Source organism: Heterocephalus glaber, unplaced genomic scaffold, assembly GCF_053883595.1.
Source record: "Heterocephalus glaber isolate CG9 unplaced genomic scaffold, H.glaber_assembly_v1.0 deba00001561, whole genome shotgun sequence".
Lineage (NCBI taxonomy): Eukaryota > Metazoa > Chordata > Mammalia > Rodentia > Bathyergidae > Heterocephalus > Heterocephalus glaber.
Genome location: NW_028258349.1, coordinates 10,542,283 through 10,568,113, shown reverse-complemented (window position 1 = coordinate 10,568,113; position 25,831 = coordinate 10,542,283). Strand labels below are relative to the sequence as shown.

The following is a 25,831-nucleotide window of genomic DNA, read 5'->3' as shown; positions in this document are numbered from 1 at the left end:
TTGCCTCAGTCCTGCAGACCCGTTATCTGGGCAGGCTTCCAATAGTTTAAGCATGGAGGCATTTCTATCCTTTACCACCAGGGGAGCTCTCAAGAATTAGCACCATGTGACTAAACCTCAGTATTCCCATTTCTGACATGGAGCTGATAAGACAAGGTCAAGTTCAGAGACCTCTGAGACTGGCCAGGGGTACGTGTATCACATTAACCATCTTTCCATTTTATAACCCAAGCAACTGAAGGACAAAGAAGTTCCAATGGCTCCCCAAGATCACACAATGAGGAGTACAGAGTCCAATCCTGACCTTAGGGTTCTGTCACCAGGGCCTGCCCATGAGAACACCAGAAATGTTTTCTTCCTAGAGCCACAGAAGCTCAGGGAAAGAAAAGTTCAAGGCTCAACATATCTCTGTGGTTCTGGAGTGTGAGCCCAGAACGTTAGACTGTTGTGTCTGTGATTGTGTGGTCAGCTGTGTGCTGTCTGGCCGTGGGTGGTGTGTGAGCACAGTGCATGTGTGCACAGTGCATGTGTCTGTGTGTGTGGCTCTGTGACAGAGTGGCTGGTGATGCGGGAGTCTCCTTGACACTGTATCTGCTTCTCTGTGTGGCCATGGAACATGGTCTGTGTGTGCACAAGGTCTTTGCCCTCCATGTCTTCACTAGCTGTGTCTGTGTCTTTGAATGATTTTATATGTTCTGTGTATTTCTGTAGGGCCATTTGTGAACACGTCTTCACAAAAATGTGTATCTTTCTGTTTGTAAGAGTGGACAGATGTGTGGCTCTCAGTGTCTCTCTAGAAATCCATCAGCATGAGTGTGTGCGTGTACGCAGATCTGTGTATCTCTGTCTTTTGTGTTGGGTATAAGACATGCTAGTTGCATGTCTGTGTCTTTGGGTTTCTCTGTGGCCATGTGTGTGTGTGTGTGTGTGTGTGTGTGTGTGTGTGTGTGGTGTGCGTGCCTGGTGGGATCCTAGTCAGCAGCAGACAGCACACACAGAGACACATACACATTAACTCCCCACCCTTGCTCACAAACAACCCTACAGTACTGTCAAGAGTTTCACAGAACTCGGAGGTCAGGGGTGAGTGGGCTCCTAAGCACTTGGGCTGCCTGACCTTAGGCCCCAGTTGGGCCCAGTTCCCAGGGAGCAGCGAGAAAATCACTGCCCTGCCCCAGCTCAGCGCTCTATGCCAAGGTGAGTGCGTGCATGCGTGCGCATGTGCGTGTCCATACACCCTGCCTGCTGTTCCTCAGTCTGAGCTGAGAGAGTTAACCGAGCAGGCCAGGGCGGTCTGGGCTGGGGGCCGCCCCCTGGCCCCCCTCCAGCCTGGGCTCCAGTTACAGCTGCTGGTTAGGGAGGGAGGGTAGGGGTGGGGTGGGGCCAGGAGGGGAGCCTGCCTGGGGTGGCGCATCCAGCACTGGGCCAGGGGGTCCAAAGTGCTCAGCCCCCAGGGGCACAACCGGACATTTGGGGGCCTTCTTTCAGCAGGGGACAGCCTGACTGGGGTGAGCGTCCCCCACCCCTTCCCTCCAGACCTCTTCCCTCCCCTGGCTGGGCAGCCTATTTTGGGAGCAGGAGTGGCCAGCCTGTGCTTCCCAGGCAGGCCTGGCCCAAGAAGGAGAGCGTGTGACACTGGGGTTCCGCTGGCCAAGTGAGGGTGAGTGGGGGTGCGACTCCTGCCCTCTCTGCCGCTGCCATGTGAGCCCCCTGGCTGGGCGTGGGGTTTAAATACAGGTAGAGCTGCTTGTGTCACCGTCTTGGGGAACTGGAGGCCCAGGGAGGCTTATGTGCACCCTACTTACTGTGTCTACATCCCATCTTCTTCCAACTAGCAGTTTGGGGAAAGGGTGTTGTCTGACTCTGTTCCAGCCCCACCCAGTGTGTGTGTGTGTGTGTGTGTGTGTGTGTGTGTGTGTGAACATGCACCCTTGCAAGTGTGTCCCTGGCTCTGGCATCTGTCTTTTCTCTCCCAGGCCCATGAGCATGGGCCTCACATTACTCGCCTGGTGTTGTCTAGTTATGAAAGATGTCACCCGAAGGTGGGCAGATGGAGTATTTTCCCTTTTCTCATGGCTCCCAGGAGAGTAGGCTGGGTGGCCTTGCCCTGAGGGGCAGCCTGTGTCCATGGGGCAGCTGGGCCTCACCCAACAGGACTGTGCTTGACCCCCGAGGGGCGGGAGGAAAGCTGTTGCCATGGTGGCCTTAGAGGCGAATTCCTCCAGGGTGAAGTGGGAGATATTTATACCCAGGGTCAAGCAGACAGCGGGCAGCCTCGAGGGCAGGAGAGCGGCAATTGTCCTGATACATGGAGGCCAAGGCCACCGTGTGGGGCAGGTGGGACTGGGGTGTGTCTGTCTCTCCACCTGTGTGAGGTGGCATCCTGGCTCCTCTGCTGGGGTGCATTTGGGGATTCCGGGCCCTGCTGTGGAGGTGGAGGCCTGTGGAGATGTCTGCAGACTGACTGTCTCACCCCTAACTTTGCTGTGTTGCGTCACATGTGAGCCCCGTTATGTGAGTTGCTTTGGTGAAATGGTCCCAATCCGAGAAGCCTGTTTCTCAGGCAACTAAGCTGGGTAACCAACACTTTCATGATTAAGTCCCTAGACAGTCTCTGACTTAACCCCTTGGATTCAGAGGTGGCGGTGAGTACACACTCCCGGTCCCTCTGTTGTCTCTCAGGACGATGGCATCCCTCAGTGATGTCTTGGTTGTCTTCCTGGTTCTTCTCTCCGTCGCCAATGCAGGTGAGTAAAGGGAGGCCTTGAGGGTGGGGGTGGGACACAATTCGGGAACCAGGTGGAAGATCCCACCCTAAATGAACTCACGGAAATTGGGGGTCTCCATGTAGGGTTCAATTACAGGTTGGCATTTAGGGGAGGGGAAAGTGCCTCAGGTCAGGCAAAGGAGAGAGCGGCATGGAAGCTGGCTCCCAGATTGGATGATGGGGTCGAAAACAACCTGTACTACATCAGGGCGCTGGGGCAGTGAAACGGCCCTACCCTACCCAGGGCAGCACAGAGGGGACAGCTAGGACCCAGAGAGGGTGGGCAGCCTGCCTATGGTCCCAGACCCCCAAATTCTCAGCCCATGTCTTCTCATGCTCCTTCCGGTCCAAGATCCCAAGAAGCATTTAACCCCAGATTTCTCTTTCATTCCAGAAGCACCACAGGAACAGGACCCATTCACCTATGGTGAGGCGGAGCTGGAGGGAGGGCCTCCGTTTGCCCTCCCCTTTTCTGGGTTTATATTTCTGTCCTTCTGTCTTTCTCTTGCTCTGTCTCCTCTCCCTTGTCTGGTTGTCCCTCTCTGTGTCTATTTCTGTTTGATCCCGCTCCGCCTCTCAGTTTGACTCAGTCTCTCAGTATCTCCTAACCCATCCCCAGCTACCTCCTGCCCTTTCTTCCCTCCCTGCCCAATGCCTCCCCGCCCTCCTCCTTCCCTCCTCCACCTACCCCAATCCTCACCCGAACCCTAATCCACCGCCCTGTCTCTCCCTCCCACCTCCCTGCCCCCACCTCCTCTTCTTTTATATCTCCCTATCCCTATTCATCTCCTGTCTTCTCTCCTCCTCCCTGCCCTGCCCACATCTTCCCAATCCGCTGCTGTGCTCCTCTCTCTGCTGTCGCCCACATCACTGCTGCCCGCAGATTACCAATCCCTTCGGATCGGAGGCCTCACCATAGCCGGGATCCTCTTCATTCTGGGAATCCTCATTATCCTCAGTGAGTGCCTCGGCCCGCCCCGCCCCGCCCGTCTAGGCCACGCCCAAACCCGCCCACTACGCCCCACGCCTGTACAAACCACGCCCAGTCCGCCTGGTTCTTTTCCCCGCCACGCCCCCACTCCCCGGGCTCCACCCCTCCCGGGGCGCACAGCCGCAGGAGCGCGGCGGGGCGCCTCCTAGAGGGACTCAGCCTCTGCTCCTCCTCCCCGTCCTCACAGGCAAGAGGTGCCGGTGCAAGTTCAACCAGCAGCAGAGGTAAGAGGCCGTTCCCCCGCCCTCTCCCGCCTCCTCCTCGCTCTAGAGGGGCGCAGGGGCCAAGGCGGAAAGTCCTCCCAACCTGTTTCAGTGAGCACCTACTAAGCACCTACGATGTGCTAGGCCCCAGGTCATTTCCTGGGATCGAGCGATGCATTCACCTCCCGCCTTGCCTGGTCCAGGTCCCAGCCCTGTGGCCATGGATTCCAACAGCCACACAGATGTAAAATCACAAAGCGCGACAACAGAGAAAGTGCAGGGAAAGAGCGAGCCGCAGTGAAATGAGATCACTTCACTCGCGGCCCAGTTTAGCTCGCAGTCCTCTTCCTAGGCTCCGATTCATCTTTAAATAAAAATGTAAAGCACAGGCAAAGTATGAATACCTTTGCCTGTGAAAACAATGATAAACCTCGTTGTAAGTAGCAGCTAATATGCACTGAGTGTGTACTGTGAGCCAGTGCTTCCTAGTATATAAGTGTTGCCATCATCAACCCTACTGTACAGATGAGGAAACTGAGGCACGGGGAGGTAAAGTCACGTACTCAAGATCACTGTCACTGGGAGATGAGGGTTGGGGTTCCAACCCAGGCCATCTCCCGGCAGTCTACCGGGGCCCACTGACGCGCCCACAGTCCCTTTCCCGACCCCAGAGGTCCTCATCATCCCCTGCTTGGAAGGCCTCTTGACACACACTTCAGCTGCGCCTGGACGCCCCTCAGTTCGGGCGCCCCGGCCCGCTCCTCGCCCGCTCTGGGCCTCGGACTCGGTGTGGGAAAAGGTCTCCGTTCCCAGCCCCAATTCCCTCTCCCTCTCCCTTCCCAGAACCGGGGAACCTGATGAAGAGGAGGGAACTTTCCGGAGCTCCATCCGCCGTGAGTTTGGGGAGACCGCGGGTGTTTGGGGCTGAGGGCGGCCGGCTCCTTGAACCCCCTTCCTGGCTTTCCCTGGGTGCACAGAGAAAGGGGCTTGATCCCAAACCACAGGGCTACCCCTCATGACGCCCGAACTCTGTGTCCCCCGCAGGTCTGTCCACCCGCAGGCGGTAGAGACACCTGGCATCTGGAACTCAGCCAGGTCCTGCAGCTCAGACCCGGCTGTGGAGGGAAGAAGAGAGGGAGGGAAGCTTGAAGGGGGCGAAGTGCCAGGTGGGAGGATGGCCGGGGGAGGGCTTAAGGTCCGCATCGCCTCTCCCCCTTCTCGCCCCACAGGATTCCCCTGGCACCCGACGCCTTCCGCCCATCACCCGCGCGCCTCCAGCCACCGCGCCTGCCCCCTCCCCAGCCCTGTCCCACGGACTCCGCGTGCCTCCCACACCACCAATAAAACGTGCTTTTCTCTCCTGACAGCGCTTTCTTGATCTCTCAGTCCCTCTGAGCGAAAGCCTGGGAGCCCCGTTGGCCCCGGCAGGGGGCGCCCCCACCCTTGGGAAAAGGGCGGGGAGGCCGGCAGTGGGCGGGGGCGGGGGTGGCCTGGATGGGGGCGGGCTCTCCGGGCCCCCATTGGCTACAGGCACCCCCAACACAGGGCTCCCCCCACCTTCCCCCCCAGTCTGTCCTGCTTCCAGCTGCCGCAGCCGCACCTTCGCTGCCTCAGCAGCCAGCAGCCCCCTGCTCCTGCTCAGCATGGCGACCCCAACCCAGACCCCTACAGATGGTGAGCGTGTGGCCTGGAAGTGGGCGCTCGGGCGGCGAGGGTGGGCTCCCGGATCTAAGAGCTTAAGAGTGCGCGGAGAGTCTAGTCCTGAAAAGGGAGGGGAGTGAGGAGAGGGTGTCGGCCCCTTCCCCAGCGGAGCCTTCGGTCACGCACCCCTAGAGGCCCCTTGAGGGCTCTGGGACACCGGCTCCCAGGCGACCTCGTCCGGTGCGGAATCTACAATTAGAGAGTGACAGTCCCAGGAGAAAGGGGGCACGGACAGGTTGCTATAGCAACCGGGTGGCTGGTCCAGCATAGTGGTGGTGGAAGTCGGAAGGAGATGGGCTTTGGGAACTGAGGAGTGCAGCCAAAGAGGTAAGATTTCAGGAGCATGGGCTGGACAACGGGAGGGGGTCCACATCCCTCTCAGTCCAGCACTGACGCCCGTGAGATCCGGAACAGGCAGGCTCAGAGTAAAGGGGAACAGCTAAAGAAGAGAGAAATGGGGGTGGGGGTTGACTCAGAGAATCTGAGAGAGACGGAAAGAGACCAAGACAGGCAGGAGATCTAGAGTCAGTGACACAAAGATCCAGAAAGATAGGTAGGAGACTCGCAGAGTGTCCGAGTGACGGGAAGACGCGGGGAAAGAGAGAAGCAGAGAGAGAGAAGGGACACCGAGACTGAGATGACTGTGGAGAGGGAAGGAGGGAAGGAGAAAGGAGCAGAAAGGGGCCCGCATGGGGTGGGGCCCAAACCACTGCAGTGACCCTCAAGGGTGGGAATGGCATGGTGGGACCCTCCTTCCCAGCCCACAGCCAGCTGTGGTTTCCAGTGCCAGAGGTGCACTTGGGTGTGCACAGATGTCCCTCCCGCCCTCATCCTGCAGCAGACCACTTATATTTGACACCCATTAACCCCGGTATTCACTCCCTTGAACACTCACTCTCACTGTCCCCCCAACAGTCCCCCATGGTGAGCTTCCTTCTGCTGAGAAGCAAGGGACCGAACACTTCAGTGGGGGAGGGGGCAGGGCCAGGGACGCTGAGGAGCCCCTGGCAGTAAAGGGAGCCCCAATTACACTCTGAATTTTCCTTCCCTTCCCCCTTTCCTAGCTGGTGGGGGCTGCTGCACTGAGCCATATCTGCAGAATGCGAAGCAGGGCGGGGTGGGGGGGCTGCAGAGGCTGGAAGCCACCCTAGGGAGAGGGGGCAGGGCTGAGCCAGCAGGTCTGGCGGGAGCCCAGGGCTTCTTTTCGCAGAGGTGGTGGTTAGCAGGATCGATGGCAGCAGACAGGCCGAAGTGGGAGGACAGACGCCTCAGTACCCCCCTTCTCCCAGTCACAGCATGAGAGGGGACCGCAGGTCTCGGGAAATCCTGGGAAAGGAAAAGCATGTTATGCATTGCAAGCTGCTTAGGGAAATGAATTAATGAATTGCTGAGGAGAGAAGGGAATGGAGGTGAGGCTCTTTCCACCTGCCAGAGAACAGGAGGGAGAATTAGGGGCAAACAGAAAGGGGGTGCATGAATGTACCTGGGCCTGGGTCCCTGTACCTGAGAGGGACCCTCAGCTTGGCCAGAAACCAGCCATGCAGGGCCCACAAGAGGAGGTGCAAAAGGAGAGAGTCAAGATGGGGCCCAACCCTCAACCCTCACACAGCACTCCACCCAGCCTGCAGTGATGGGACCCATCACCCCTCAAGATGCCCTGGTTGGCATAGCAACCACCTCCTTCTTGATCTCTCCTTGGCAACTGGCCAGAAGTAGTGCACATTCCTTCTTCTGCCTCCTGGCTCCACCCTTAGCCCAGCCACACCCTGAGAGTTCAGATTGCTGGGCCAGCAGGGACCAGCAGGAGCACCTGCACCCATGGAGGAGCCCAAGAGGATTCTGGGACTGGCACTCATACAGTGGGTTCTTGAGAACTTTGGAGGAGGGTGTGCGGAAAACCAGGAGACAAAAGTGAGATAATCCAACCTTTCCACCTTTGTTGCAGCCTCTTGCAGCCCAGAAGGGCCTCACATTTGTTCATTCATTCATTCATTTATTCACTCACTCATTCCAGGAAAATTCTTGGAGGGCCTTTTGTAAATGCCAGGATCAACAGCAGAGATGAGTCAAACAAATTTACCCAGCATCTGGTGGGGGAGCTAATACAGAGCCCAGGTGACTCTAAAACACCGTGTCCCCAGTTGGATGCTTTTGAGTACCACCTTCAAGATTTTGCCTGTATTCAAATGTCAAATGTTCCCTGCACTGCTACTTATTTAATGTTTTTACTTCAAAGGATTAACCTTTCTTTTTTCCAGTACTGGGCATTGGTTGAACGCTAGACCTTTGCACTGAGCTACATTCCCAGCCTTTTATTTGGGGACAGGGTCTTGCTCAGTCACTAAGTTGCCCTGGCTGGGTTCAAACTCTCAATTCTCCTGCCTCATACTTCCAGGATTAACTTTTAATACTTCATTAGCTTTATTTTATATTGCCACCACAAGTGTAAAATGAAGACTTTTTTTTTTTGCCTTAATTAAAGGCAAGCATAAAAACAAATCTTAAGCAAGTGACTTGACTTTTCTGGGTACAGCATCCCATTTTATGAAATGAGGAGGGAGATACTACCTGTGTCAGAGTTGCTGCTAAGATTAAATCTTAATATTGTAAGGAGCCTAGAAGCAGCTGGACATAGAGTCAATGCTATCCAATGTTGGCTAAATAAATAAGAAAATCCACCATTGTCATAAAATTCTACATAGATTTTGTTTCCTGCTGAAGACTCTGAGCACAAGCTTATTTTCTCTAGGGTAAGGGGGGAGACTAACAAGTGCTGGCAGCTATTAATGACACATCTGGACCAACCTAAGGCTTCCTCTTGGAAGACTGGATAGAGCCCTGAAAAGTGAGAACTAACACACTGCATGAATTAGTGCCACTCGTGGTCTTGCCTCAGAGACCCCTGTATGAGTCAGTTTAGGCTACACTTTGCTTTGGAAGCAAATAGTACCAGCAGCCTCAGTGGGTTAGGACCACTAGGTTATTTCTCACAGATGTTCCGTGTCACGAAAGGCCTCTCTACCAAAGAAAACTAGAGCAGCGGCCATCTTGAATGTTCAGGTCACCAGGCCAGAGACAAGAGAGAGCTCTTGCATGGGCACTTGGATGCTCCAGCCTGTAAGTGACAATGACACTTCTAATTACAGTTCATTGGCCAGAATTAGTTACATGGCCCCACATAACCTCAAGGGACCTATCCTTCTCTGAGGAGCCTGGAAGGGGGGAGAAGAACACTATGCCATCACTCTGGCACCTCTCTCCTAACTGCTCATGCTCTGCAGAATCCAGCTCCAGAGAAGATAAGACCTAATGAGAACTGCAGAGGAAGTAGAGGACCATCACTTCTGCAGTGGGAAGATGATCTGTGCTCTCCTGAAGGCAGATGGGGTTTGTGGCAGGGAGGTGAGAGATGAGAAAGGGGAGATCCACAGACTGTGTAGTGGTACTAGGGAGTGAACTCGGGGCCTTTGCATTGAGCTATATACCCAGCTCTTTTTATTTTTTAAATTTTGAAATGAGGTTTTGCTAAGTTGCCCAGACTGTGCTCAAATTTAAGATCCTCCCGCCCCAGCCTCCCAGAGTGCTAGGATTACAGATGTGTACCACCACTCCCCACAACACACCAGCATTTTACCTATGCACTAGCATTTCTGAAATCAGGGTGAGTCTTCTAGTGGATGAGTGTGTCTCATGTGTTTTGTGTGGTACATACACATCCGCACATACCAGGAATACCACTGCAAAATCCACGTCGAATCTTAACATTGCTGGTGTCTTAGAAATAAGTAATATAGGATATGAATCATCACAGCTCCTCTGCACTAGATTTTGTGGGAGGAGCAAGTGGAAGAGAGCAGGAGCAGATACCTGGGAAGATTTAGGGAGTGTTCAGGAGCAGCCATAGATGCAGGGGTCTACCAGTTGGACTGGGGTCTGTCAACCTCTGGCATCATATGTAAATGGGATTGCATCTGTGTTTTTCAGTCCATTGCTTGCATTAGATTTCTAAGCAGTCTAGGACCAGGACTGCCATGTATGGTCAAGTACATTGTACACTTTGCAGGGGATGGAACCGACTGATGGAATGAATGAGTGAGGGCTGGAATCTTTCCTATGCTCCACTTGTCAAGCCTGTATCCTGCCATGAGTCTATGTCATCCAGAGCAAGGGGCCTCTTTCTCTGATTTCCACAGAGAAATCCCTGTGGGTCCAGTGGCGCCATCCAGATCCTTTAAAATGTTAAGAAATTTAGCCAGGCAGGTGGTGCACATCTGTAATCCCAGCACTCTGGTAGGCCAAGGCAAGGAGGATTGCAAGTTTAAGCCCAGCCTGGGCAACTTAGTGAGATATTGTCTCAAAATAAAAAGGGGTGGGGATGTAGTGCAATGCTTGGCCCTGGGTTGAATCCTAGTATCCTCCACCAAACGTTAAGAAAGCTAGCATTGAAATATGTTTCCCCCTCTTTCTCCTGCCTTCCTTCCCATAGGTCCTGAGGAATTTGACCCATTTTTCTATGGTGAGTATCAGAATTTGTGATGGGGGCACCCTAGGGCTGGATGGAAGGGTAGTTGCAGGCTCCCACAGGCTACTGCTGAAGGCTCCAGCTGCAGCTATGTGATACATGGGCCACTGGCCAGGTGGCCACGTTGGTACAGTCACATCAGCTGCCTGTGTGGAGGGAGAACCCGATTGGGGAGGGAAGTGGTCTCATACTCTCTTGGAGCCCCTTTAATGCCCCAGGCACTTCAACGAGCACTTAAAATATGTTCTAATCGCAGGCAGGTGCACTGAAATCACTAGAGAAGCAGCCAGAGAACACCTTAAAAGCAATGACACTGAGCCCAGGTCCCCTGGATTCGAGTCCTGGCTTATCCATTCCCTAGCTGTGTGGCCTTGGGCAAGTGACTTGTCTCTCTGGGCTCTTCTGTAAACAAAGGATGGCAGTAGTGCCCACCTCTGAGGCCTGTGAAGAAGAGTTACCTAGATGATGCCTTTATACCATCTTCATGGCATCGAAGCTCTACTGCACTCTGGAGGATCTAGCTGCAGTTTCTTCTGCACATACTCCTCTTACCCATTTTTGCTCACTCACACTGTTCCTTCAATATGTCAATTTTCTCCCCACCTCAGGGCCTTTGCACTTGCTGCTCTGCCAGGAATTCACCTCCTTAGCATTCCCTGCAGCTGGCTAGGGTTCCTTTTCCTTCTTCTGGCCTCAAATCAAATAATGACTGCTTGCTAAGAGAGGCCCTCCCTGACTCCCTGGCAAAAGGAGCCACACCACAGCCAGCAATGACTTGGACTTTTGAGTATTTTTTTTTTTTTTTTTGGTTTGTGCAGTTTGTTGATGAGTGCTTAATCATAATATGAAAGTCAATTGCCTGAAGCCAAAGGCCTGGCTCACAGCTGTTACAGAATGAATGCTCCACAAATTGGCATTTCAGCAAATACTTACTGAGCACATGCTCTATGCCAGGCAATGTCCCAGCCTCTTGACGACACTGCAGTCAGCAATATGGGCAAGATTGCCTTCCCTCCTTGATCTAACACTCAGTAAGAGACAGATATTCAAGTAAATAAAATGAAAATTACTTATGAGACAAGACTGTGAGAGGAGAATAACTCTCATGAAGGAAAATAAAAGAGGGAATGGAATTAGTGTTGAGAAGATGGGAAAATTCTAGGTAGACAGAGAAGGTTGAATTGGCATCTGAATAAATCTCAGAAGTTCCTCAGGGAGGAAGCCTTGTGGCTATCTAGAGAAAAGCTTTTGGGTTGAGGGGATGGCAAGTGCAAAGGTCCTGAGGCACCTGATGCACTCTGAGAACATCAAGGAGGCCATTGTGGCTGGAGTAGAGGACTGAGGGGCAGAGTGGGTTGGACTGGGGCCTTGAGGACCCTGGTGAGGATCTTGGTGTTTTCCTGGAGTGCAGTGGGAGCCAGAGAGGGAGGGCTCTGAGCTGAGCAGGACCCAGTTGCTGTGGGAAGGTCCCCTATCGTTTGGAGGCAAGACCACAGAGAAACAGACTTCAGTAGTGGAGGTGGGTGACAATGGTGGACAGGACCAGGACCAGGACCAGGGAGGAAGCAGTTGCATGAGTTCATATGAGGGAGAGGGTGGGGGAGCAGGGTGGCGAGCAGAGAGCCCAAAGGGAACTAACTGATCCTGCCGCAGCCCTGGCTCTTGTCCTCCTGTGAGCCCACTGGAAGGGCATCAGCGTGGCCTGTAACATCCCGAGTTTGGGGCCCCTGGCTGGCAGCTCTGGGTGGGTGAAGGTTGAGGCCCATCGCCGCCCTGACCTCCCTATGGTCTTCCTAGACTATGCCACGGTGCAGACAGTGGGCTTGACTCTAGCCACCATAATGTTCCTGCTGGGGATCATCATCATCATCAGTAAGTCTGGCCCTCCCTGGGCTGCCCTGGCATCCCTGGGCACCTCAGGTTCTCTGCTGGCTTTTGTCTGCATCCTGTCCTCTGTCCCTAGCTTCTCGTTCTGTCTCCATGTCTCCCAACAGGCAAGAAGGTGAAGTGCAGAAAAGCAGACTCCAGGTCTGAGAGGTCTGGCCGCGGTGGGGAGAGGGGGGTGGCGGGGCAGCCTGGGGCCTCGGTGCTGCCCTGGTAGAAGGGCCCAGAAGGCCTGACCTGCCAGACCCTTGATGCTCTTTTCTCTCTCTTTTCCTCCACAGCCCCACCTGCAAGTCCTGTAAGTCGGAGCTTCCGTCCTCAGGTGAGGTGAAAATGCACATGTGTGGTCTGGGGGGTTGGCAGGTGGCAGCAGAAAGGGCAATCCGTATGGGGACAGCCACTGAAACACCAGAGCTTGGGCCTCAACTGAGGCGCAAGGGACAGTTCCGCAGGCGGCTGAGCCTCGCGCAGGGAAGACGTCCGGCCACCAGGGGGCAGCAGGACAGGAAACATCCTGAGTCCACAGTACAAAGACTCACAGAAACAAAAGGCATCAACCTCAAAAAGCAAGAAGAAACCCATTTCCCAAGGGAGAAAGGCATAAGCCCAGGAAGGAGGGACCTGGGTGGGAGAAGGAGGTCTGCCAGCCGGGATGGGGGACCCTGCCACAGGAATGTAGAATGCTTTCTAGATTTTATCTTTCAGCTGGGCCCATCTAGGGTGGAGATGAAGAGAAAGGAAAAGAAAGGAAAAGAGAGTGGTCTTCTGAATAATCAAATCAGAATAACAAAAAGAGAGATGGATAGAATATAGATTTAAAAATTCATGTTAGGGAGCTGGGGGTTTAGCTCAGTGGTTCTGCCGCCTGCCTCACAAGCTCAAGGTCCTGAGTTCGATCCCTGGTACCAAAACAACAACAACAACAACAACAACAAAAATCACCAAAAATTCATGTTAGGGAAAGTAGCTGTGGGGATGTGGGTCGTATGAGGCTGGCGGAGAAAGGCCGGAGATGTAGAAGAGGGATACGTGGTGTAGAAGGTGGAGATGGAGGTGGGCATGGAGGAGGTAGAAAGGGAAGTTAGGAGGGGATGGAAATGAGGGGTGGGGAAAAGGTGAGTGCAGGGCGATGGCAGGTGTGAGGGAAGAGAGGGTAGAGAATGCGGCGGGTGTGTGTGTGTGTGTGTGTGTGTGTGTGTGTGTGTGTGTTAGTTTTAATTATACAAAAATATCTTGACCTGTTTTTTTGTGGAACTGCATCCTTTCCAGGGACTTTTGAAAATAAATCAAAAGACAGGAATCTCTTTGCCTCTTATATAATTGTTATAACTAAAAAGGAGAGGGGCTTGAGGAAATTGGGTGTGGAACTGCAGATTTTGGTCCGCGTTCTTTTAAGGAAATTTGAGGACATTAACACTGGGCTTTGTGGGTGCTGGTGGGGTGCAGCGTGGGTGCTCGTGTCCGGCTTTGACACCTGGGCCCAGTTAGAATCTGTGCGGAATTCTGACCACCCCCACCCCCCAGCTGAAGGACGGTCTGCAGTGGGCAGAATGAACAGGATGCAAGACACAGGAAAGGCAGGAGGGCCTGGGAGGAGATTGGGGGTGAAGAAGGGAGCGGGGTACTCCCTTTCTGGCAAGAGGACACCAGCAAAGCCCAGGCTGGCGTCGAGCGCGGGGGCTGTTTCCCTCCTTGACTTCATTCTACGGGACAGACAGCAGCCACAGTAATCTGCCCACAGCGATCAGGTAGCTGGGTGCGAGCAGGCAAGAGGTCCCCAGTGCCGGCCCCTGAGTGACAGCCCCCAGGGGTCCGGCTTCCGGGACCTGGGGATTCGGAGCCGGAGGGCTCTGGGGAGGGGAACCGAGCGCTGACACAGCCCCTCCTCTTTCCCCAGCTCCTGGTGGCGGCGGGGTGTAAAACGAGCCCCGGGAACCTCCGCTGCTGTCCCCGCCTGACGCGGGAGCCTGAGGACCGGGTGAAGGCGGTGGGGACCCCAGCCCCGCGCCGGGGACGTTCCCCCGAATGAGCCGCCCCACCCACCCAAAGGCTGGAGCCGCTGCACCCCACTGTCCCTGCCCAGGCCTTGGCAATGACGATCCCCCAAAAAGCCTGTCCACACCCCAGACCCAGGGACTCAGGCCTCCAGCTCCTGGGATCTGGGAGTCCACCCCCAGCTCCCCGGGAACCCCGTGTGCTGCTCCCCCAACCTCCTTGTCTCCTTCCGGAGCATCCGTGCCCTGGCCCCCGGGTGTCCTCGTCTTGAGCTTAATAAATGTGCATTTGGTTTTTCGCCCTGTTCTGTCTGTGTGTTCTCATCTGTGGGCACACAAGGATGGGGGCTGCAGAACTGAACGGGGTCGCTGTCCCCTGCGTGCCCAGAGTAGTCCTCCTCCTCCGTCCCCAGGCCCCAGTCGCCTTCTCCTCGCTCCCACACCCCTCCCTCCACACCTCCGGAGAGGCCCCTCCCCCTCCCCCACCTCCGCCCGCCCCCGGCGGGGTGGGTGGAGGCCACCCCAGCCCCCCATCGTCCTCCGCGTCTCCCCCGCCTGCTCCCACCCGGGGCTCCGAAGCCAGGAAACCCAAGAGGAAATGACTGCGCCCGTCTGGGTCCCCGCCCGCCGCGCTCTCCTGGCCACACCCTCGCCTGGACGCTGCTCCCACTGCCCTGGCCCCTCGCGGCCGCCGCTCGGCTCCAGACCCCCGGCTCTGATGTAAGTCGCCCCTCGCTGCTCCGACGCCCCTTAGCCCTTCTTACCCGCGCCGGCTCAGGTGGGCAGGGGACCGGCCGGGCGGTGCCTCTCCGCCTCCCATGCATGCCCACTTCCCTCTGCTAGCCGGCCGCGCGGGTCCCGCCTCCTGCCTCAGTCTCCCCAGCTCTGCTCCATTCCTGGCACGCAGCCCCTTTCTGAGCTGCCCACATTCGGCTCCGTGCTATCTGCAGTGGCGCCGGACACCCGCTCACTTTTTCCCCTGAGATGGAGAGTGCATTACTCACCCTTCCTCTTGCAGCTCCTTGCAGCTCCGGCCCTGTGCCCCCAGGCAGTGGGGGAGCCCTCATCTGCTCGGCCCAGAGTCCCTCTCCCTTGCCCTGCCAGCCCTCCCGAGGTTCAGTGCGTGGCTGGGGGAGCAGCTTGGGGCATTTGTATCCTTGGCATCGCTGGGGGCCCAGGTGGGCCCGTGGCTTCTTGTGTTTTTTTTTTTGGATCTACAGGAAGAGGAAGGGGTGGAGGCTTGGGATCTCCCCCTCTGAGACCCACACTGTGCCCCAAAGGCTGCTTTTGGTCAGCCCTGGCAGCAAGGGGGCCCTAGAGCCAGAGGTGCCAGCTTCCGGGAGGAGGGAGCCCGGGCGGCAGGACCTCCAAGGGCTGCCCCAGGCGGTGCCTCAGCTACTCCTGCTCCTGCTCCTGCTCGCCCCACAGATGTTGCCCTCCAGTCATCTGTGTCTCCTCACCATCGTTGGCCTGATTGTGCCCACCAGAGGTAAGACCCTGCCCTGCAGCCCCGGGGACTGGTGAGATTGGATTCTCTATCTTATCTCCTCAATCCCCCTAGTGAGCCTGCGCCAGGAAGTGGGGACCCCTAGCCAGGTTTGGGGTTACACCCTCTCTGGATGCCTCAGAGCTTGGTGGTTGCTTCTAGAGAGTCTGCCTGGAGCCTTTCCTGCTGAGCACCCTCTGTCTCAGCTCCAAGAAGGACTCAGCCTGTTTGATTTGGCCAGGAGGTTGGTGTCAGTTTTCTATTAGGCAGCCAGGAAACCTGGGTTCTCAACACAGTGGCTCCCTGGATCTCCGGGTGATACGCTGTAAAGTGAAGGTGGGCCACTAGTCCAGAGAGTAGGCGCATGTCAACCTTGCCAGCAAAGTGTTCCTCAAAGGGGTCACTTCGCTGGCCTCTGCAGATGCCTTCCACAAGGCAGGTGGTGTGCCCCTTGGCTTGTGTGGGCATTGGCTGTTATACATACTGTCATGCCCGTTTTATGGATGAGGAAACTAAAGTTCAGGGCCAGAATTACAACTGCCCCGCCTTTCCCTTAACCCAGACCACTTGCTCCATTGAAAATGCCCCCATTTCTCTTTGGTTTTCCTGTATTCTTTCAGTTATTCACCTCTGGGTGTGATGGTGCATGCTTGTAATCCCAGCACTCAGGAAGCTGAGGCAGGAGATTGCCACTAGTTTGAGTCCAGCCTGAGATACATAGTGTAAGTTCAAGGCCAGCTGCCTTAGTTGGCTCCAAGGCAGAAATGCCACGGTAGAAGGGTCTAGCAGAGGAAAAGGTGCTCAACCCATGGCAGCCAGGAAGCAATGAGAGAAGGGAGGAGCTGGGGAACAAGAGGACACCCTTCCAGGCCCCGCCCCCTGGACCACTTCCAATCAGGCCCCACTTCCTAGCCACATTCAGCTGTGAATTCAATGACCTTGTTGCAGAAATTTAAAAAACAAAGAAAGAAAGGTATTCATTAAGTGTCTACTACGCAGCATTTCTGAGCACCGATGGAAAAAAGCAGTAGATATTATAAGGTCAAAGATAGACAGTAACCAACAAGTCAGCAAATTGTGTAGTAGTCTAGAAGGTGATAGCACTCTGGGGAAAATAAAGGAGAGGAATGAAGGTTGTTCAAACAGGCTGCTGTCAAGGAACGCTTCCCAGAGAAGGATGACACTGGGGCAGAGGGAATGAGCCATGCTGCTACCTGGGGCATGAGCTTTGTCCTGCATGGCTGGGTTGGATAAGCCAGGGACCGAGTGGAAAGAGGAGGAGACAGAAAGGTGATGGAGACCAGAGGGAGGGGCAATGGGCCAGTTGAGACCTCAGCCTGGGCAGGGCTCAGAGCCCAGAGGGCCTGCCCTGACTCAGGTGGGCACAGGCTCCCTCTGGCTGCAGGGGGAAGCACACTGGGGAGGCAGGGCCAGAGCAGGAGACCAGGGAGGAGGCTGCTGGAACTTCTGGGTGAGAGGGACAGAGACTGGAGCAGGGCAGTGGATGTGTTCAGCACTGACTCTGTGTGTGTGACACGTGGGGAGACTGTTTTCCTACTCAGTCTCCTTTCACCCTCTCTGTAGCCCTGTGAAGTAGATCCGGTTATAATCCCCACTGTGCGGACAAGGCGACTGAGGCTTGCTCCAGGTCCCACGGGAAGGAAGTGGGAGCAGCATTTATAACCAGGGTCCTGGCTGGCCCTAGCACCAAAGGCTTATTTATTAGACCAGCCCACAAGGATGGGGTAGAGAGAGGGGGCTGAAGGAAGGTCCCCAGGGTGTTATGGTGTAGATCTAAAATGTTCCCCCAAAGCCTTGTGTGTGTGGAAGGTGACTGGATCTTGGGATGCTCTACTCATCAGTGGATTCATCCACTGGTGAGTTCATAGCTGAACGTGCCTAGGAGGTGGGGCCTGATTGGGGCGTGGAGGTGGGTCACTGGGGGCGTGGCTTGAAAGGGTTTATTCTTTTCCCCAGCTCCTCCCTTCTCTCATTACAGCTGGGCTGCCATGGGTTGAGCATTTTTTCTTCTGTTAGGCCCTTCTACTATGGCATTTCTGCCTTGGATCCAACCAACCGTAGATAAAACTGTGGCCAAAATAAACCTTCCCTCTTTTAGGTTGCAGGTGTGGGAACTCTGTCCCAGGGGCAGGAAAGTAGCTAAGACATGTATGGGGCATGAGCATAACGTACAACACTTCCAGGATCACAGATTGATACAGTTGAATTTAAGTGGCTCCAGAAGTAGACAGGACCCATGGAGTGGCCCCCAGTGTTTCCAAAAGTTGGTCAGAATGAGAGCAAAGGTGAGAAAAAGGGACCAGAGGCTCCCTCCTGATCTCACCTTTGATTCTCCAGGACACGGATTGGAGAACGTCACATCCCTTTCGACGGTGGATCCAACTACTCTGAACACTCATGTTTTAACACAAGTGCCAGGTGAGGAAGGGGAAACAGATCTGTCAAGATAAATCTCAAACTTGGCCCAAAGTGGAGAATCTATGAACTTGTGTAACTAAAAAAAATCCCAGGATAGGCCTTCAGGCATGGCTTAATCTAGGGGCTATCAGGGAAAGCACCCCCTCTTAGTTCTGTTTTCTCAGTATTGCCTTCATTGTCAGTTAGCTTCTCCTCCTATGGGGCCAAAATGGCCCCCAGAGGTCTACTGAGTATCCAAAAGCAAGAGAATTTCTACCTCCCCAATCCATCAGATGTCCCAGAGTTGAGTGTCATTGGCCAGCCTTGGGTGATGTGCCCACCTATGAGCTGATCATGTGAGGACAGGCACAGATGACTGATTGGGTAGGCCTGGGTCCTATGACAACCTCCAACAGATGGTACCAGCCCCACTGAATCAGGGAGGATGCTCCTCAAAGGAGATGCCAGGGCTCTTATTGGATGGAGCAGGTGGGTGCTGGTTCGTGGTTAAAGGTATTTGGAAAACTGAGCTGAACACCAACCTAGGAAGGACTTCTCCGAGTCTTAGTAAAACTAACTGGCAACAAGATGCCCAAGAAGGAGCCCTTAGCATGGTTGATGTAGGAGTCCAGGTCTTGAGGTAGGGGAGATCCAGGCATCAAGATTGAGGTCTTTAGCAAAGTAATGGCTAGATTACTTCAGTCATTTCATTACATCAAAACCAAGATGCTATGAGAATCCCCCAATCTTTATCTGTGGTCTTTCTCTACTTTTCTTCTCTCCCTAACTTTCTGTTTTGGGATGCCAGATGCAGACCACCTAGAAGTCCAGTCCACTCCTCCGACCTCCAGTGGGCCTGCTGATGGTGAGTGGGCAGGGGTAGAGGGCAGGGCCGAGTCCCCGCTTCCTGTGCCGCTCTGGATTTCTGTCTGGTCACTTTAGTCCTGACTCCCCTAGCCCCCACCCCTGCTCTGTGTCCCCCAGTTTACTTTGTGTTGGAGCATCCAGTCAACTCAATTCAGTTCTAAAAGACAAAACAAAACACGCTTTGAAATTGTAAATTATAACATGCACATAGACAAGTACAAAATCCAGAAGTCTACAACTGAACTATTTACCCCAAATTGAACACCAATGTCACTACTGCGAAGGTCAAAGAATAGAACTTTGGAGACAACCCTAGAAACTCTTCCCATTCTTTCTTTCTATTCTCTGTATCTTCATTTTTTTAAAAAGTTTTCAAATAATTTTAACTTTTTAAGAATATAATTCAGGGCTGGGGGTTTAGCTCAGTGGTTCCGGCCCCTGCCTCACAAGCGCAAGGTCCCGAGTTTGATCCCCGGTACCAAAAAAATAAAATAAAATAATACAAAGAGGGCCCCCATAGGGGCTGGGCACAGTGAGCAAAGTCACGCCCTCCTGATGAGCACAGTGGTGGCTTTCAGGGCACATGAGCAACCTTGTGCTTTCCCCTTACACAAACACCTACAGCACTTACTATGTGAGGGGCACAGGTTCCAGTGTTGTACCCGCATCACCTCCTTCAATCCTCACCCAAACACTATGAGATCAGAGTAACCATTATCTCCATTTTACAGTTAAGGAAACAGAAACTCAGAGGAACTTCTCCGAGACCCCACAGCAAGTTGGGCACACAGCTGAGTCAGAGACTGAGACCCAGCCACCAATGGGAACCAGTGCTTTTTTTCTGGTGACGGATCCAGGGCCACAGGCCAGCAGCAGGGAAGGTAGAGCATGGGGCTGAGCAGAGCAGCCTCCAGTTTTTATTTTATTTGATTCCCTATCTAAATCAGCATTTCTCATGTCCACTGCTCAAACCACCTGTTTCAGCTGCAAGTAGATTTTTAAAAATTGTTTTGATTTGTGGTCAAAGGTGTTTGGGAAACTATGGGTTAAACATATTTGTTTATGGGAGGACCTCTCAGAGCCTCAATAAAGCTAATTTTCACCAAGCATCCATAAGAGGGAGCATCCTAGGGACTCTTTTGTTCAGTTCCCTTCTCCGGGCTGATGCCAGGAAATGGGGCTATGGATGGTTCCTTGGTATCTGTCTTATCTGTCTTCTTCATGTTAGGGCAGGAGGTTTTCAGTTGTGAAATACAAAACACTCGATTTGAAAAAAAACATCAGATGTATTGACTGTAGAAGTTCTGTAGACCCTAGGGGAATGCCATTTCAGGCAGAGCTGAATCAAGGAGCTTAAGCATCATCATTATGACTGCATTGCTGTTGTCTTCAGTCTCAAAAAAATTGAAAAAAAAAATAGAAAGAGCTGAGGGTAGCACAGAGGTCCTGGATTCAATCATATATGTGTATATATATATATGGAGAGAGAGAGAGAGAGAGAGAGAGAGGGAGGGAGAGAGAGAGAGAGAGAGAGAGAGAGAGAGAGAGAGAGAGAGAGAGAGAGAGAGAGGAGATTCCAGGCAGGGTGGCTGGGCCAGAGTCCTATAAGTCCTCCTGTCTGACCATGCCAGGTATTACCTTTAAGTCTTGGATCATGTGAGGGCCAGGAGGTTTAAGGAGAGGGGCCAGCTGGGGGATGGGGCAGCCAGTATTGACTGGATTGAGGAGGGGCTGACCACTGCTTACCATCTCCCCAGGTGGAGGGGACAGAGTGCCTGTCCCTTGGAGGCCATCTGCATAGATGGGGGGGGCTCTCCCTGTTCCTGATTTGCAGTGATGTCCTTATTTCTGCCTCTGTGACTCCCACCTTCCCTTCCCCAACCTGTAGGCACGCACTCTACCCATCCCAGTGAAGGTACTACGGCCCTCTACCACAGACCAACGCCAGACAGACACTCCCAGATGGATGACAACCACAACCCAAAGCCACCTGGTCAGTAACTACCTTTCCAGACTGGAAACATCAGTTTCCCAGGTTCTGTGCATTCCCAGCACCTGGAATGTCCCCAGCCCAGAGCCATTTGAAGGACCGGTATGTTGAGAGAATGAATAACATCTTGTTTGGGAAAAGAAGAGTGCACAATAATATCTGAGTAGATGTAAATGCTACATACAAGCCATAACAAAACTCAGAGGCTTAAAAGTGTCATTGTTTATTTAGCTTTTAATTCCACCATGTGAAATGTAGGTTGTGCTCAGCTGGGTGGTTCTGCTGGTTGGTTCTTCTGGGTGCAGCTGGGTAAGGTCAGCTGTGGGTAGTGGGCCTCTGTTTCAAGGCACCTGGTTCTTTCAATAGAGACCTAGTCCCACATTTCCAGCCAACCATGCATGAAGGGAATGCTATGCATACAGGTAACAAAAGGAGTCCATTCACCTGTTCGTTCAACTCTTTGAGCATCCAGGTATGGTGGCACACACCTGTAATCCCAGCACTCTCAGAGGCTGAGGCAGGAGATCACAATTTAAGCCCAGCCTAGGAAATTTAGAGACTTAGCAGCCCCTGTCTCAAAATAAAAAATAAAAATGTACCTCAATGGTAAGGTACTGAGGGCTGATCAGACCCTTAGCTACCTTTTGGGGAGAATGACAAGGAATCAAAAGAAAGAGACAGAGACAGTTTTCAAGATATAAAGCGGGGGACCAGAAGGAGACTTGCCTCTAGTGGACAGACTCAAATGAAACTCCGTGGTTGGCCCTCTTTTATTAACCAGTGAGAAGCGCAGTAGGAGGGGGAAATGCATTTCATGGAACAGTAACTATAGGGAATGGGTAGTTAAGGGTTAAGTTAATGAGGAACCAGATTTTCTCTACACTCAAATGCCTGTATATTGACAGCTGTCCTCAGCAGATGCTGTCTTGCCTCAGGAGTGCCAGGTCATTGGCATTCTGTCCATAGGCAGGGGGTTTGTGGCCTTCTACATACTTCCTGGTTCCTGAGACTGTGAGATCTGAATTACATAGCCTAGTCCCCAACAGGAAGGTCCTGTGTTCGATCCCTAGTATTGCAAAAAACAAAACAAACAAACAAACAAAACCACTGAGTGCCTTGTGTGTGCCAGGCACTGATTTAGGTGCGAGAGATATAGCCATGACCAAGAAAGACAAAGTCTCTGCATCCAAGAACCTGACACTTTAGTGGGTGGAGAAAGACAACAAATAATAATTATGATAATTATATACCAGGTGGTTTTAACTTGCTATCAAGAAAAATGAAGCAGGGTTAGGGTTAGAGGGTAACAGGGGAGTATTTCATGTTCAGGAGCAGAGGAGGCCTTGCTTTGAAGAAGTGAAGGAAGGAGTCATGTGGATGTCTAGGGAAAGACCATTCTGGGCAGAGGGAGCAGACAGTGCAAAGGCCCTGAGGTTAGAAGGTGTCTGGCATGCTCAACAGCAGGGAGGCCTATGGGGCTTTAGTGTGGTCAGTAGTAGAGAGAGTGAGGAAATGAGGTTAGAGAGGTGATGGGGGCAGACTGTGTGCTGCAGTAAGGACCTTGTGTTTGGTTCTAAGGATAGAAAGGCTGAAACCCAGATGTCCCTACTTCCTGAATCTGCCATCCACTCCTTCACTGCACAGACCTCTGCTGACTCTGCCTTGTGGCTTGTCTTTCTTTCCAGGTCCAGATGAGGACAGCCCCTTTTACTATGGTGAGTTACCCATGGGAGGAGAAAGGGAGGAAAGGTCAAGGCTTCTCTCACCCTCCCTCCATGTCTCTCTCTGCAGATGAGCCCACTCTCCGGAAACAGGGGCTGCTGGTGGCGGCTGTGCTGTTCATCACAGGCATCGTCATCCTCACCAGTAAGAATGGGATTAGGGGGAAGGGCACCAAGTCCCAGAGGGGCCTGGTTCTGACCCAAGGTCGGGTTCTTGAGGGCCCTTGGGTGAGGCTGTCTTTACCAGGCACATAGGCAGCTGTGCAGCAGGCCAGGCCCTCCATTCAGCTCCCCTGCTGCAGTTTGGAGGTGTGGGCTGCTCACAGCTGGGTTTACGTATGTGTCTGAGGTTAGCTGAAGGCCAACAGGGAGCCCTGTTTTTATGGCCCATTGACTCTTCACCTCATAGTCTAATTTTCTATTGTTCTAGCCTAAGATTGAACACACAGTGGTGCCCAAGGAGAGAGAGAGAGAGGGAGAGAGAGAGAGAGAAAATGTGCAGGCTTAGAACTGGCCACTTTCATTGCTACAATATTCTACTGGTCAAAGCAAATCATGAGGCCCAGATTCATGCAAATGGTCAGAAAATAGACTTCTTTTCCATCTTCTTCTTCTTCTTTTCCTCCTTTTCCTCCCGGGTTCAGTCCTGGAGTTTGAGGGGATAAACTCTCACTCAGGCTGTCCAACCTATGCCAAACGTCGCTGCCTCTCTTGTGCAACTTCCTCATCAGGGTAATGGGCACAGCCACATTTTTTTTTCTTTGCCTCAAAGCAGGAGACAGAACACTAAGAATAATAAAACAAGATTGGTAACACATACCTGACCCTCGAATCTGGGGGCCAAGAGCAGTTGCTTCAGTGGCTCTACATGTGTTTGTTGCTCCTGAGTTTGAGCCACGCTCTGTTCCCTGCCAGGTGGGGAAATTAAGTCTCAGAGGGTCGAGGAGTTCAGCAACATCACACAGCATGTAAGAATCACTGGCCCAGGGGTGATGACTATAAACAAATGAGAGCACGAATGAGCACAGTGGGTAAGAGGAGGCTATTTGTCAAACCACAGCAAGGAACCAGACTGAGGGAGGGAGAGGAATGCCCTCTGAGATGAAGTCAGAATGATTCCTCATGATGAAAAGATGATTTACAAGACAAAAACCCAGGTAGAGGGAGCAGCAAGTGCAAAGGCCCGAAGGCAGGGCTAAACTGAGATTATAGCGGTGGGGGTGGGAGGAGGCCAGGGTGGTGGGGGCTGAGTAAACTGGGGAGAGGAGGAGAGGAGGTCAGACAGGCAAGGGGTGAGTGAGGCGAGGTGGCAGCCATGACATGGTGAGCATATCGCTGTTTCCCAAATGGCTCTGCCTCCCTCCCGCACTGAGCTATATCCCCAGCCCTTTTTAAATTTCAATTCTGAAACAGATTTTCACTAAGTTGCTAAATTGTCCAGGGTGGAGTCAAACTTGTGATTCTCCTCCCTCAGCCTCCTCCAGGACTGTGACTACAGGTGTATATCACCATGGCTGGCTCCTCTGGGTTCTGAGATCCTTCTTAGCCACACTGGGCCAAGCCTCAGCTCCCTCCTGTCCCTGGAACACCTCTGCGCTGTCTTACCCAGGATCCTCTGCGTGGCTGCTCCTCTGCTGGGGCTCCCTCCCTCTATTCCTGCCTCCACTGGCCCCTGCTCACTTCCTTGAGGCCTTTGCCCAATATCACCTCCTCCCAGAGGCCCCCATCCATCCCTATGAGGATGCTCCCCTCCCCTGGGCCTCCTTGACTCCTTTTTTTTCCCATTAAGTTTATTGGTACATTTTAGGTATAAAATACAGTTACATTCATCATTGGGATCTTGTACCATTACATGAGTATGTTGGTTCTTATTTTTTTCCCCATTCCCCTGCCCTCCCTTCACCCCCTCCACCCTTCCCTATTTGCAAAGACTTTGTTTCCATTTTTTCCTTTTCTCATATTTTTTTTCCCCCTTCTTTCCTTTCCCCTACCCCTCCCGCTTCCCCTGCTCCTTCAGACCTTTACTTCCTTTTCCACAATATCAATTATACATTTTTAAAATTACAATGTCAAGATCTAGGAGACATTACCACAGATTTTACAGAATTTAAAAGGCTATAGAAAGCATATTACAAAAATCTTTTTTGAAATAAATCTGACAACTTCTAAGAAGTACCTTGGAAGAGAAATTAATGAAACTGACTCTAGAGGAAATATAAAATTTGAATAGCACCTATTAAAGAAAGTATATTCCTAGCTTGAAAACCTACCTATATGACAACAGGCTCATGTACATTTTAACTGATAAATTATATCAAACATTTAAAATAGAAGAAAGAAGGAACACTTCTCCCCTCATTTTAGGAAATCAACATTGTGCTAATCCTAAAACTGAATAAATAGAAGAAAAAAGTATGAACATAGATAAAAATTTGTTTAACAAAACAAACTATTAGAAGTCAGATCTGGCAGTATGTAGAAAATGGTTTTATTATAGGGATGGCAGTGTTGGTTCAGCATTGGAAGATCCAACCCCATAATCCTTGACTCCTTCTTGGCTTTATTTTCCATCATAGCCCTCATCAGCATCCATGCATTTGTCTTAGTTTTCTTCGTCGGTCCCCCCTACCAGAAAGTCAGCTGTACAAGGGCAGGGTCTTCTTTTTCTTGTTCCCCACTATGTTTCCAGTTCCCAGGTCAGTGCCTGGCATTTAGTAGGTCTACAATAAATATGTGCTAAGCGAATCTATAATATAACAAAGCAGTCTGAATGTTCTGAGAGCTCATCCCTGTGCATATGTGGAAACTTTCCACTGGCTCTTCTCATGTGTGTCTCTTAACAAGAGGCTGTACACTCTGTGTAGAGTGATCAGCAGCTTCCTGAGGGACAGGGTCGATGGCCCATCCCCCAACCCCAGAGCATGCACAATCAATATTGTTTTAACGTGTGGCTGATTGTTTTCCTCACCCACAGGCGGCAAGTGTAGGCAGTGGTCCCGATTGTGCCGGAAGCAGGGCAGGTACGTCCAGCAAACACGGGGCACCTGGAGATCGGGCCCCCCACCAGCTCACCACACCAGCCTCCTCCCTCCCCTCTAACAGCCTCCTCCCTCCCCTCTAAGAGCCTACAACGTGGTCCATACCAGAAGCCAGGAGAGGGAAGACTCAGCTGGATGGCAGCCATACTCAGACTGAACAGCCGAATCCCACCTGTCCACCCTGCCAGCCCCTGAGGGCTTCTGGCTCCCTGGGCCAGGTTAGGAGAAGTAAAGTGCTATGAGATACTT

General features: G+C 52.8%; 4 protein-coding genes across 21 annotated transcripts in view; 3 read left to right on the top strand and 1 right to left on the bottom strand.

The window, feature by feature from the left end:
• Lgi4 (leucine rich repeat LGI family member 4) overlaps positions 1-15,184 on the bottom strand; it is a 25,669-nt gene extending 10,485 nt beyond the window's left edge. For 2 of the 3 annotated variants that reach the window (XM_021239844.2, XM_004858849.4), the window contains exon 1: positions 15,067-15,173. The gene's annotated coding sequence lies outside the window, so the exon portion shown is untranslated. Of the gene's footprint in view, positions 1-15,066 lie in introns of all 3 variants that reach the window. The other variant, XM_021239843.2, reaches the window with a different exon arrangement.
• Fxyd1 (FXYD domain containing ion transport regulator 1) lies at positions 1,358-5,325 on the top strand. Of its 8 annotated transcripts, none has more exons than XM_013077489.3 (8): positions 1,358-1,508; positions 2,683-2,747; positions 3,162-3,194; positions 3,651-3,725; positions 3,946-3,982; positions 4,805-4,854; positions 5,006-5,056; positions 5,191-5,325. In XM_013077489.3, exons 2-7 carry the CDS (start codon positions 2,687-2,689, stop codon positions 5,026-5,028), a joined length of 279 nt encoding a protein of 92 aa, XP_012932943.1. In that variant the 5' UTR covers positions 1,358-1,508; positions 2,683-2,686; the 3' UTR covers positions 5,029-5,056; positions 5,191-5,325. The 8 variants fall into 8 exon arrangements, with proteins under 8 accessions (XP_012932943.1, XP_012932944.1, XP_021095508.1 ...); XM_013077490.3 differs by having other exon boundaries at positions 1,374-1,660; XM_021239849.2 differs by lacking the exon at positions 1,358-1,508 and adding an exon at positions 1,518-1,737.
• Fxyd7 (FXYD domain containing ion transport regulator 7) lies at positions 5,437-14,367 on the top strand. Of its 4 annotated transcripts, none has more exons than XM_021239847.2 (7): positions 5,448-5,635; positions 8,944-9,064; positions 10,149-10,178; positions 11,982-12,056; positions 12,179-12,212; positions 12,350-12,390; positions 13,966-14,367. In XM_021239847.2, exons 1-7 carry the CDS (start codon positions 5,456-5,458, stop codon positions 13,986-13,988), a joined length of 504 nt encoding a protein of 167 aa, XP_021095506.1. In that variant the 5' UTR covers positions 5,448-5,455; the 3' UTR covers positions 13,989-14,367. The 4 variants fall into 4 exon arrangements, with proteins under 4 accessions (XP_087047200.1, XP_021095506.1, XP_021095505.1 ...); XM_021239846.2 differs by having other exon boundaries at positions 12,179-12,221; XM_087191074.1 differs by lacking the exon at positions 8,944-9,064 and having other exon boundaries at positions 5,437-5,635.
• Fxyd5 (FXYD domain containing ion transport regulator 5) lies at positions 14,575-25,831 on the top strand. Of its 6 annotated transcripts, none has more exons than XM_013077485.3 (10): positions 14,575-14,782; positions 15,283-15,551; positions 17,907-17,987; positions 18,775-18,831; positions 19,565-19,714; positions 20,722-20,826; positions 22,509-22,538; positions 22,615-22,689; positions 25,519-25,564; positions 25,667-25,831. In XM_013077485.3, the coding sequence occupies exons 1-10, from the start codon at positions 14,661-14,663 to the stop codon at positions 25,737-25,739; spliced, it is 1,008 nt and encodes a 335-aa protein (XP_012932939.1). In that variant the 5' UTR covers positions 14,575-14,660; the 3' UTR covers positions 25,740-25,831. The 6 variants fall into 6 exon arrangements, with proteins under 6 accessions (XP_012932939.1, XP_012932940.1, XP_012932942.1 ...); XM_013077486.3 differs by having other exon boundaries at positions 14,599-14,782; positions 25,647-25,831; XM_013077488.3 differs by having other exon boundaries at positions 14,606-14,782; positions 15,358-15,551.